The sequence below is a fragment of the Sus scrofa genome, chromosome 14 (genome assembly GCF_000003025.6).
Source record: "Sus scrofa isolate TJ Tabasco breed Duroc chromosome 14, Sscrofa11.1, whole genome shotgun sequence".
NCBI lineage: Eukaryota > Metazoa > Chordata > Mammalia > Artiodactyla > Suidae > Sus > Sus scrofa.
The window spans coordinates 124554465-124566786 of NC_010456.5; the positions used below are offsets into that span (position 1 = coordinate 124554465).

General features: G+C 39.1%; 1 protein-coding gene across 1 annotated transcript in view; it reads left to right on the plus strand.

Moving 5' to 3' along the window:
- TDRD1 (tudor domain containing 1) overlaps positions 1 to 12322 on the plus strand; it is a 49154-nt gene that overhangs the window by 28452 nt on the left and 8380 nt on the right. Inside the window, 8 exon segments of the mRNA XM_021073713.1 lie at positions 1232 to 1477; positions 2211 to 2348; positions 5282 to 5392; positions 6913 to 7083; positions 9210 to 9485; positions 9804 to 9824; positions 9827 to 9938; positions 11314 to 11417. Coding sequence (XP_020929372.1) covers positions 1232 to 1477; positions 2211 to 2348; positions 5282 to 5392; positions 6913 to 7083; positions 9210 to 9485; positions 9804 to 9824; positions 9827 to 9938; positions 11314 to 11417 — 1179 coding nt within the window.

Consider the following 12322-nt stretch of genomic DNA (forward strand, 5'->3'; position numbering starts at 1 on the left):
GTGTCACATTGGAGCTGCAGCTGCTGGTCTACCCCACAGCCACAGCAACATGGGATCCGAGCCACACCTTTGACCTATACCAAAGCTCATGGAAACGCTGGATCTTTAACCCACTGACTGAGGCCAGGGATCGAACCCGCATCCTCCTGGATACTAATCAGGTTCTTAACCTGCTGAGCCATCATGAGAACTCCTCTTATAATAAGTTTAAGTGAACTGTAATCTATAAAAATATTGAATCACTGTGTTGTATACCTGAAACTAATGTAATATTGTAAATCAAATGTGCTTCAATAAAAAATGAAAAAATCGTTTCTGTAGGATAGGTTGCAAAACGTCATTATATTGCAGAATACTTAGATGGAAGGGAGGTGTCAGTGGGCAGACTTCTTTTTGTGTCTGTGATAATGTATCACGATTGTTCTCTAGAAAGGGTAGAACTAGTTTAAATAGCTACACAAACATACAGGAGGGAGTCAGTTCCTTCACGTGTTGGTACACCAAATAGATATTTCTGTGTTATTTCATCTCGGCCAATTTTGACAAGCTAAAACGAAATCATTTTAATTTCCCTCATTACCAAGGAGAATTGGACATTTCTTCCTAAGTTTCTTGGCTCTTCTGAATTGTATGACATGACTAGGCCTAGCTTTGGGGTTATCAGTTTGTAAGGGCTCTTTCAGTAAATGCTACAGATGTTTCACACTGGTTTCAAACTGGTGTTTTTTCCTGGATTGTGTTTTACTTTCGTTTATGATTTTCCTAAACAAACTTAACTGAGATGTAATTTATGTACCGTAAATACCAACTGTTTTGGGGGTATACGTTAGTGATTTTTAGTGGAGTTTCTGGGTTGTACAGCCCTCATCATAATCCAGTCTGGGAACATTCCCATTGCCCCCTGAGCTCCCTTGTGCCCATTCGAGTTAATCCTAGCTTCCCAGGCAAGCGCTAATCTCCTTTCTGTCTTACAGCGTTGCTTCTCTGGACATTTCATACCCATAGATTTATGATGGTTTGTTTACATAGAAGTAGAGAAGCTTTTTACAGACTTTTTTTTTGAAATTGTGTCTTCATTTTCGTGTTTAGTTAATCCTCCTCAGATGAGACTTTGGGGTGCCAGTGTTTGTCATAGATTCCTTCAGTTTAACTTTGCGGAAATTAGGAGCTAAATCTCTAAATGCTTGTGATAAGACATGTTTTCATGTTCTTTTCAAAAATGCTTTGTTAGGAGTAAAGCCATCATTAGGAATTTGGACTCCAGAAGCTATTTGTCTGATGAAAAAAATTGTGCAGAACAAAATGATCACTGTGAGAGTGGCGGACAAATTGGAAAACAGTTCCCTGGTGGAGCTTACAGATAGATCTGTGACGCCCCACATCAGTGTCACCCAAGTGCTCATCGATGCAGGCTTTGCCGAGGGGGACAAAGGGGTCGTGCCAGATAAGCCCAGTGACTTGAAAGAAGCCAGTGGTGGTAAGTAAATTGTACACTAGTAATGTCCATGCTGTAATTTTGATGGCTTTGTGAATATGTGTGTTCTCCTATTTTTCAGGAAAAATGTTGAGTACCTTTTTTCTTTTTTAGGGTTGTATCTGCAGCATATGGAAGTTCCTGGGCTAGGGATCACATCAGAGCTGCAGCTGCAGGTCTACACCATAGCCACAGCAGCATGGGATCCGAGCCTGTGACCTGTGTCACAGCTTGTGGCAGTGCCAGCTCCTTAACCCACTGAGCAAGGCCAGGGATTGAACCTGCATCCTCATGGATACTACTTGGGTTCTTAAACCGCCGAGCCACAACAAGAACTCCAATGACTAGTCCTTACTTTTTTTTCCCCCCATACAATGGCATGTGGAGGTTCCTGGGGCAGGGATTGAACCTGTGCCATAGCAGTGACCTGAGCCACTGTGGCGACAATGCCAGATCCTTAACTCACTGTGCCACAGGAGAACTCCCCTTTTGTCTTTTTAAATCAAACATCACCTAAAGAGTGTGTTTGGATCATTGGCAACTGAAGACCCATCAGCAATGTGAATTTGAAATTTGAAATTCAGTGAGGTGTAGTAATGGTTAATTCTTAAGACTTTCCTGTAAAGTCCCTAAGTCATTGGAAATTCAGTTCTTTGAAAGCAGATTATTCAGCAACACCACATCTCACCACCCACTCTGGCTCTTTGTTTTGCGAAATGTCCATTTATTTTCACAGTTCCCTTGGGTTTAGAAGCAAAAGTCAGTCGATTGGAGTGGACATGGGTTGAACTTGCTGTTGATCAAACAGTAGATGTTGTGGTCTGTATGATATATAGCCCTGGAGAATTTTACTGCCATGTGCTTAAAGAGGATGGTAAGTTGACTCTTAATTTGTTTTCACAAATACATTGGCAAAGATACTAAGTCAAGATGCGTTTGTTTGGTGGAAGTACTCTCTTTCCGTAAAGACCAAGTGCATATTTGTACATCCAAGAAAGCTGTTATTATACTTGGTTGCCTTTTAATCAGTTACAAGCCATTATTTCCGTTTTCAATAGTCTATTTTTAAACTAGTTGAGATTTCACAGAATGTCTCCTAAATTCATTTTTGAAAAATTTTAGTTGTTGATTTTATTGAAGGATAACATACATACAGATAAATGCACAAATAAGAGTGCAACATAAATTATCACAGTCTAAACACTTGTGTAACCAACCTCTGGGTCAAGAAATAAAACATTACCCGTAACCCAGAAGTTTCTTTCACGTCTCCTGCAATTACTTCCGTCTGTTTCTTTCCAAAGTAAATACTATCCTACCTTTTAATAATAGCATAGATTAATTTTTTCCATTTGTGAACTTTATACAAACAGGCATCATGCCATATGTCCTCTTCTGGCCTTGTTGCTTTTTTTCATGTTGTCTGTGCGTTTGGTCCTTCATCTTCACGTGTGGCTGTAGCACATTTTTTGTTGCTGCCATTGTGTGCATGCTGCAATTCTTGTTCCACATTTGGGTTATTTCTAGTTCTGAGCTATAAAATGATGTTGGTATGAACTTGCTTGTACAGGTTAGTGCACATGCTCATGCCTGTCCACTGGACATGGACCTGGGAACGAAATTACTGGCCAAGTCTTAAAAGGGTAGGTGTATTTTCAGCTTTGATCAGTGAATGCCAGAAAGCTTCCATTGGGAGCATGGCACATGTCAGTTTGACAGTTGGAGTTGCCCCACATCCTCACAGATAGTCTGTGTTTTCCACCTTTTTCCCTTGAGCCATTCTGCTGAGCCTCATTGATTTTAACTTTTCTGAATGTGGTGTGTTTTCTCTACCAGATGAGGACATTAAACTAGATAACTAAGTTCCCGTGTGGCTCCCAGTTTGTGAGATTTGTTCATCCCTTCATTCAGAATCATCTAGTAGATAGGCTACTACTTCATAAAGGATAAAATTTTAAATAGTGAAGTTCCTTTTTTATTTTTCGTAAGTGATTGTACAAGCATATGGTACCAGATTTTAAAGCTGCGAATGAGTATATAGTGGAAAGTTCCCCAGTTCCTCTTTCAAATTTCTGAACATTCTTCCAGTTCCTTTTCTCAGTATTCTTAATATCTTTTCAAAAGTACTCTATACATATGCTTGTATGAATATATATTCCTTTAATAGAGGCATAAATGATAAACTACTGCAAATAATATTTGTACTTTGTTTTTTTAGATCTCAGATAGCAGTTCACATTCTTTTTCAATACACTTTTAATTTTGGAATAATTTTAGATTTACAGGAGGTTGCCAAGATAGTACGGAGAGTTCCTAGCTTCCTCTGTAGTTATTGTCTTATGCAATTGAGGTATACTTGCTACAACTCAGAGACCAACACGGGTAAATTTCTGTGAGTGCACTTCCAGACTTTATTTGGATTCTGTTAGATGTCCTTTTCCAGTTCTGGTACTGTCCTTTTTCTCTTCCAGGATCCATTCCAGAATACCACATAACTGTTTTGTGTCCCTCTTTTTCATGGTTATGTGGTATTCCACTATGTGGATTATCCTAATTTAATTAATTTAGGTGTGGATGCTAAAGAATTAGTGTTTCCAGGTGTTTATTACTTAATCCTTGTGCTGTCTCCTTGGGACAAATTCCTAAAATTATAATTGCTACCTCAAAGGGTATGCATGCTTGTGCTTGAGAGAGTGCCCTCAGGAGGTTGGCTGAGTGGGTTCCTACCAACAGGGTGTGAAAGTGCCCTTTCCCACATCATTTCCAAGAGTATGTCCTTAGATTTTTTTTTTTTTGACTAATCTGAAAGGTGGCAGTTTTAACTAGATATAATTTAATTTCCATTTCTGTGAAAGGCCCTTTGCCGCCTATTTGAAAGATATTTTTCTTTCATTTCTGTAGTGTTCAGGTCCCTTTACTTGGCTATTTATTTATTTATTTATTTATTATTTTGCTTTTTAGGGCCATACCTGAGGCATAAGGAAGTTCCCAGGCTAGGGGTCGAATCAGAGCTGCAGCTGCCAGCCTGCACCAAAGCCACAGCAGTGCGGGATCCGAGCCGAGTCTGCGACCTACACCACAGCACATGGCAACGCTGGATCCTTAAGCCAGGGATCCAGCCCGCATCCTCATGGATAGTAGTTGGATTCATAACCCGCTAGCAGGAAATCCTACTTTGGCATTTTAAATCTCTCCATGTGCTGTGTCTTTCCAAGCACGTCTCTGGTGTTTTTCTTCGGTGGTTTGCTTTTCTATTCCGCTGCTAAACTGCTCCCACCAAGTGTTTTTTGGCTGCCTAATTTGATATTTTGCCACAGAGCCATTTCTTTTCTTGGAATACCCTCTGCTTTTCTAGCAAACAAGTTGTATTTCAGATTTCTCTGTGAAACCTTTAGCACACAGAGCTCACCTCTCTGGACTTCCTTAGCAGACACTGTCTGTGCCGTTCGTTTAGTAATTGCATACGCTCCTCAGGACAGCATGTGTGTAACTTTCTTTCTTTGCAGGCTTGTACACTGTGTCCTAGTCTGTGATCATGCTCTAGCATACTGGTGACAGTGCTATTATCATCAGGTCACTGTGCCCAGTTCATTATCGCTGTGGGTTTACTGAGATATTAACTAAATAATGACTTATTGCCAAATTAATTTTTTAATAAGGAAAATAAAAAGGCATTTGGTGTCCTTTATAGTTGTTTGGCGATATACCTGAGTTTTTATGATCAAAACATTTTCCAGCTTTAACGGAAAATCTATTATTCTGTATGTTTTTTAAATACTAAATTCTGTGTATGTATTGTGTTTTCAGCTCTAAAGAAACTCAATGACTTGAACAAATCACTAGCAGAATATTGCCAGCAGAAGTTGCCTAACGATTTTAAGGCAGAAATAGGGCAACCTTGTTGTGCTTTTTTTGTAGGTAAGTTGCAGTTGGTGTAGTCTTGACTATATTAAAACCTTTTATTTCTTGACATTCAGCCCTCATTTTTATTTATTTATTTGTTTGTTTGTTTATTTATTTATTTATGCTTTTTAGGGCTGTACCTGTGGCATATGGAGGATCCCAGGGTAGGGGTGAATCGGAGCTATAGCTTCAGGTCTGTGCCACAGCCACAGCAAGGCAGGAATGAAGCCACATCTCCGACCTACACTACAGCTCACAGCAACACCAGATCCTTAACCTGCTGAGCGAGGCCATCGAACCCGCAACTCCATGGTTCCTAGTCAGATTCATTTCTCCTGCGCCACGATGGGAACTCCAAGCCCTCATTTTTAGTATATATTTTCTTCCTGATGTTTAAGCAGGTATTTTTCATAATCAAAATTAAGTGAATGATGGAGTTCCCATTGTGGCTCAGTGGTTAACTAATCTGACTAGGAAACATGGGGTTGTGGGTTCGATCCCTGGCCTTGCTCAGTGGGTTAAGGATCTGGCATTGCTGTGGCTCTGGTGTAGTCTGTCAGCTGTAGCTCTGATTAGACCCCTAGCCTGGGAACCTCCATATGCCAAGGGAACGGCCCTAGAAAAGGCAAAAAGACAAAAAATAAAATAAAATAAAATGAATGCTTAAGATTCTATGGGGTTTTTTTTGTTTTCTCTTTAGAAGAACCTCCAAATGATACTTTCTTACCTAAACTTTGTCAAATCCTTTTTTCCTTTCCATAATTTCTTTTTTTTTTCTTTTTTTCTTTGTTTTTCCTTTTTAGGGCTATACCCATGGCATAGGGAGGTTCCCAGGCTAGGGGTCCTGTCGGAGATACAGCGCCAGTCTGTGCCACAGACACAGCAACACCAGATCTGAGCCACGTCTGTGACCTACACCACAGCCCATAGTAACGCTGGATCCTTAACCCACTGAGGGAAGCCAGGAATCCACCCCGCAACCTCATGGTTCCTGGTCAGGTTCATTTCCGCTGTGCCACAACAGGAACTCCTCCAGAATTTCTGATAATATAAAAGCTAGAGAATAGGAGACCTGTTCACTGCAGTTTCCTTGTTTCTTCTGGTCACCCTGTGCATGTTTATTTTGCAAATATATTTGATGACCTTCATTTCATTGCATGTTTTTCTGTTTATTTTTTATATTGCTTACCAGTAACAAATGAAAGTTCATTAGTGGGGAGAGTGTTATAGATCTTCCAGTTTGAAAAATATATTCAAGTTTACTAAGTCTTTTTCTTTCCTTCATATTTTGCTTATTGGATAGATTATGAATGATATCCTTAATTTACAGTAGATATGAATGTGTGATGCCGTGAAAACTTTGAATTTTGAGAATTCTTGGGATTTCTGAATGAAAAACTAAAGGTGTCATCTGGGAAGAGAGCAAATTTATTAGCTGCTTTAGGCAAAGGATTTTTTTTTTTTTAAGAGATAAAAATTTTAAATCTTAATAAAAGGGAAATATTTCCTGTTAACAAATTGTGCGTTAAATCCAGGTGATGGTAATTGGTATCGAGCTTTAGTTAAGGAAATCTCACCACATGGAAACGTTAAAGTACAGTTTGTGGATTATGGAAACATTGAAGAAGTGATTGCCGACGAACTCCAAATGATCCCATCAAAATTTCTAAAACTTCCATTTCAAGGGCTGCACTGCTGGCTAGTAGGTATGGTGCAGAATAAAAATCTTCTCACCTGTCTTCTAATACTTAGGGTACATAAACTTCTCAGTATTAAGTCTATAGTTTTAATATTTTGTCTAAGGTAGAAGATCCTGTTGTACATTATAAAGATATTGGCTAAAATGGTCCGTGTTGATGTCAAAGCAAGGAAGCAGCTGCTTTTCTGTTCTTGGGATGGGAGTGACAACCGATGCCTTCTCTTGAAGGCATTTTGCAGGCCTCCTTAATGAGTCTCAGATAGCCCTTCCTTTTTGTCTTAGCAACTTTTTTTTTTTTTTTTTTTTTGGTCTCTTTAGGGCTGCACCCACAGCATGTGGAGGTTCCTAGGCTAGGCGTCCACAGCCACACCAGATCTGAGCCATGTCTGCGACCTACACCACAGCTCATGGCAATGCCAGATCCTTAGCCCACTGAGAGAGGCCAGAGACGCAGCCTGCATCCTCGTGGATACTAATTGGATTTGTTTCCACTAAGGCATGATGGGAACTCCTGTCTTGGCAATTTTACTTCTAATAATTCATCCCAAAGAAATAACCTTGTGATTTCACAAAAGCATCCACATGGAATTCATTACACTGCTGTTAATCATAGCAAAACAACCTAAATGGCCAATAGTAGAATTTTGATTCAATGAGGTTCCCTACGTAGTGGTAATCCCTATTTCGTAGGGTTCTTGTGAGGATTAAATGAATGCTTAGGTCAGGGCTTGGCACTCAGAAAGTTCTGTTAAGTGTTTGCTCTTATTACACAGTCATTAAAATGTTAAATATGTTATGGATTTGAAAAATGGTTCATGATTTAGGTGCAGGAAGCTAGTTATAAAAGAGATGCAGGATGGCATTGTGGTTAAGAGGACTGATGGGGACCAGCTCTGCTGCCTGCCACCTGTGACATCTTGGGTAACTGTTTGCAGTCTTTCTGTTTCCTTTTCTTCATCTGGAAAGAAATGGTATTTTTCTCAAAAAGGCATTAAGAATAAAAGAGATAGGGAGTTTCCATTGTGGTTCAGAAGGCTAAAAACCAACTGGTGGCCATGAGGATTCGGGTTCAATCCCTGCCTCACTCGGTTGGGTTAAGGATCTGGCTTACCGTGAGCTGTGGTGTAGGTTGCAGATGTGCCTTAGGTGCCACGTTGCTATGGCTGTGATACAGGCTGGCAGCTGCAGTTCTGATTTGACCCCTAGCCTGGGAACTTCCGTATGCCTCAGGTGTGGCCCTAAAAAGAAAAAAAAAAAAAAAAAAGGAAGAAGCTATAAAGCACGTAGTAGTGCCTAGCATTATACCTGTTTTTATTATTATAAAAATTCTTTATAAAAGAATTATGAGTGTGTGCATGTGTGCATTTCCATTTGCACATGAAGATTGTGGAGGGTTGGATACCCGAATGTTTATCATGGTCATGTCTGGAAGCATTAGATGCTTTTTATTTTTCCTTTTGCCTGTTTTCTTTCTACTTACTTTATACTAAGTATGTTTTGAATTATTTTTAATGACTATGTTTTATGTCAGTGCTTCTTTTTTTTTTTCTTTTTTTTTTTTTGTCTTTCTTTAGGGCCTCACGCACAGCACATGGAGGTTCCCAGGCTAGGGGTCGAATTGGAGCTATAGCTGCTGGCCTACACCACAGCCACAGCAACACCAGATCCGAGCCACTTCTGCCATCTACACCACAGCTCATGGCAACGCGGATCCTTGACCCACTGAGCAAGGCCAGGGATCGAACGCACAACCACATGGTTCCTAGTCGGATTCATTTCTGCTGTGCCACAATGGGAACTCTCGATAGTGCTTCTTAAAATGTGGCCTCTCCCAACCAGACTTCTAAAAGAAATAATTCTGTTTTTGCCTTTTGAGAAAAATGCCCAGTGTGAAGGAACATTACTGAGAAAAGTAAGGATGCATCCTGAACCTCCTAAAACCCTCTTGGGATATTTACGAGGCATTATTTGTAACTCTGGCATAGGCACAGTAATATATAATTGATTATTGAAAAAAGACACTCAGAAATCACTGACTTGAATGGTAACCTTGGCAAGGGTCCAGTCCTGAATACTGGCAGAAATGTAGCTTTGGGGCACAGAATTCTTTCTAATGCTTTTCTTACTTGTCAGATATACAGCCTAGAAACAAACATTGGACTAAAGACGCCATAGCAAGATTTCAGACATGTGTCTCAGGGAAAAAACTCCAAGCCCGAGTGGTTGAAATCTCTGAAAATGGAGTGGGAATTGAACTCACCGATCTTTCCAGTTCTTACCCCAGAATAATTAGTGATATTCTGATTGATGAACATCTGGTTTTAAAAGTCAGTTCACCATGTAAAGTCTTAGTAAAAAACAGACCTGTTAACAAACACGATCTTCAAACTGATGCCTCAGGACTTCAAGGTAACAGTTTTTTAACCACTTGTTGTTTAAATTTGTTATCCTTTGCTTGTATAGGCTCTGAAAAATTTTCTGTGACATAATTTTCCTATAGAAATATGCCTTGTGGAAATATATTAGTAATAGGTAATTAAAATTAGTTTAGCATTTATTGGAACATGGTTTTATTAAGCAAACACTGTCGTCATCTTTAATGTGGTTATCAGGTAAATGTGCATCACACAGCTCTGTATCTCTTAAAGTGTGAATAAATTGTTAATAATCAGTAGAATACTAAACTTTATCTTTTTCATGAGAGACCTGTGTTTCGTATGTTTTCAGCCATTTCTTCAACTGAGCAGTGGAGACAGTAGAATTGCCAGTTAATAAAACTGTACATGCAAGCGTATTGGAAATCATAAGCCCAAACTTGTTTTATGCTCTCCAAATGAAATACCAGGTAAGAAACCAAGCCAAGTTTGAGACCTGTTGATGCGGGTCTCTTGAACTGTACAGTGAATTTACCTGAACTCCTTAAGAAGTGAGAGGGAGGGGGGGGTGGTGATTTCTGTTTCACTCAATGTTTTAATTGATCATAACATTTAAGGAAATGTTTATTACAGAAACACAAATGTGAATGTGTGGAGCATGCCCTGAATGCAGCACCTGCTCGCCTGGTCTTGATCATCTGCAGCTCTTTAGAACAGAGCAGCATCCTTGGTCACTGTATAGGTTCTCGTTTAAAAATAGGTACTGGAAGTTCCCATTGTGGCTCACTGGAAATGAGCTCGACTAGCATCCATGAGGATACAGTTCGATCCCTGACCTTGCTCAGTGGGTTAAGGATCTGCGTTGCTGAGCTGTGTGTAGGTCACAGATGTGGCTTGGATCTGGCGTGGCTGTGGCGCAGGCCAGCTGCTGTAGCTCGATTCGACCCCTAGCCTGGGAACTTACATATGCTGCAGGTGTGGTCCTTAAAAAAAAAAAAAAAAGAAAGAAAAAAATAGGTACTTTCTCTATTGAATTGTATTTACTAAGCTGACCTTCTACAGCCATTAAGAGAATTTGAACCAAAACTCTCTTAGTTATGTGAGAGCATACTTTGTGATCAGTCTATAAAATCACAGTGTTAGTGTGTCTTAGAAACTTAGGGAAATATTTTACGGTGGACCTAGTCATGAAGAAAAGTGGCATATAAATGTTGACTCTAATTTTCCTTTTTTGTTTCATGAACGTTAAAACATCTCTTCAGTGTACTTGAGCTTTTCCTTGTAGTGTCAGAAGTTGAGTTAGTGTAAGTTGGCTATTCAAAATAATTTGCATGTACTTGAAGGCTGGAAAAAGAATGACCTTTTTTTTTTTCTTTTTTTTTTTTTTTCAAATGGTGATACCAATGACTGCACTTAAATTTATCCGGCAGTATTACAGATGGTCATCTTTAATCTGTAGAGCAGAAGGCAGGGGCTTAGGGATTTGCTTTCCTGACAGCAACACATGATATGATGAGTCAGAAGTACTCTGTTCCATTTTATTAACCATAACACACTTACTGAAAAGTATACTGAACAATTGTACAGCTGTAACTTAATAAGTTTTTGTAGAGTGAGCACACTCGTGTCTCCACCCTGAGAGAGAAGTTAGCCCATCGGTGGCTTCCTTCTTGCCCCTTCCCCACAAGGTAACCAGTAGTGGTTTTATCTATCTTTAACATATAAATTTGTATTTTCATATCTGTAGGGTATTTTTGAGTGAGTAGATTAGACATTCCTGTTTATATACCTTTATGAATAGTAGCAATGAAAATTATTTTTACAAAAGATTGCTTTTTATATATTTTAGAAGATCAGGAAAGACTGTGTGCATTGACGGCTGAGTTGGTAGAATATTGCAATTCTCAGAAAAGTCCATTGGCCTATAGACCGAAAACTGGAGATGCATGCTGTGCCAAATACACAGGTAAGATTCCTTTAGGTAAAGTATTAAAGGGAAAGGACCTGGTTCTCTCTTAGGTGAGATTATGTGGATTTTGTTGTTTTAGGTCTATATTTCCTTTGGATAGATGGAGAAATTAAGAAAGGCAGGGTCATTGGTTTTATTTGCATGTTGGAGTCATTTATCTTTTCTCTTCCATAGTCCTAGAGTATATTTACACAAGGATGTTGGTGAGTAGCTATAAATCTGTCAGTACTTCTAGATAACTATGTGGTAGATCAGTAACATTATATAAAGGCAGTTAGCAAATAATTTAGAGAACCTCAAATATACTAAAAAAAAAAAAAATTAAGTGCCTTAGGCCAATTCATTGAATTGGATAGTCTTTAGCCATTCTCAATCTGTTTAATACTTCATGTTAACAAATTTCTTTTACTAGCATAAATAGCATTTGTAGTGAATATTCTTGGGCAGAAATTTTGGTAGCTGTTTAATACTTCAGGATGAATTTTTAGGGTGGAAATTCCTGAGTCAAAGGAGGTAACCTGTCCTGTAAGTGCGGGAAGAATATTGCTCTCTGGGCATCTCCGAGAAATGTCCACGTGTGGCAGAATCTTGTGAGTGAGCCGGTTTCATCATCCCCTCACTAACAGTGGAGTTTAAATATTTTTAGTCTATGCCCAAACAGTGTTCATTTTTACATTTAGATTTACAGTTAAAAACATGCTTATTTTTTTTTTGTATGACAACTGGATCGACAGTATCCTCTCTTCCCTACAGAAATGTGTCATAATTTTTGTTCAGTAAGCATTCTGTTTATGGTATTAGGATTTCACAGCCTAGTCATGTAGTTACTTTAATCACATTTTTCTCTTGCAGCCTTTTTTGTTGTTAGTGTTGTACGTACTTACAGTAATGACCTCCAGTTC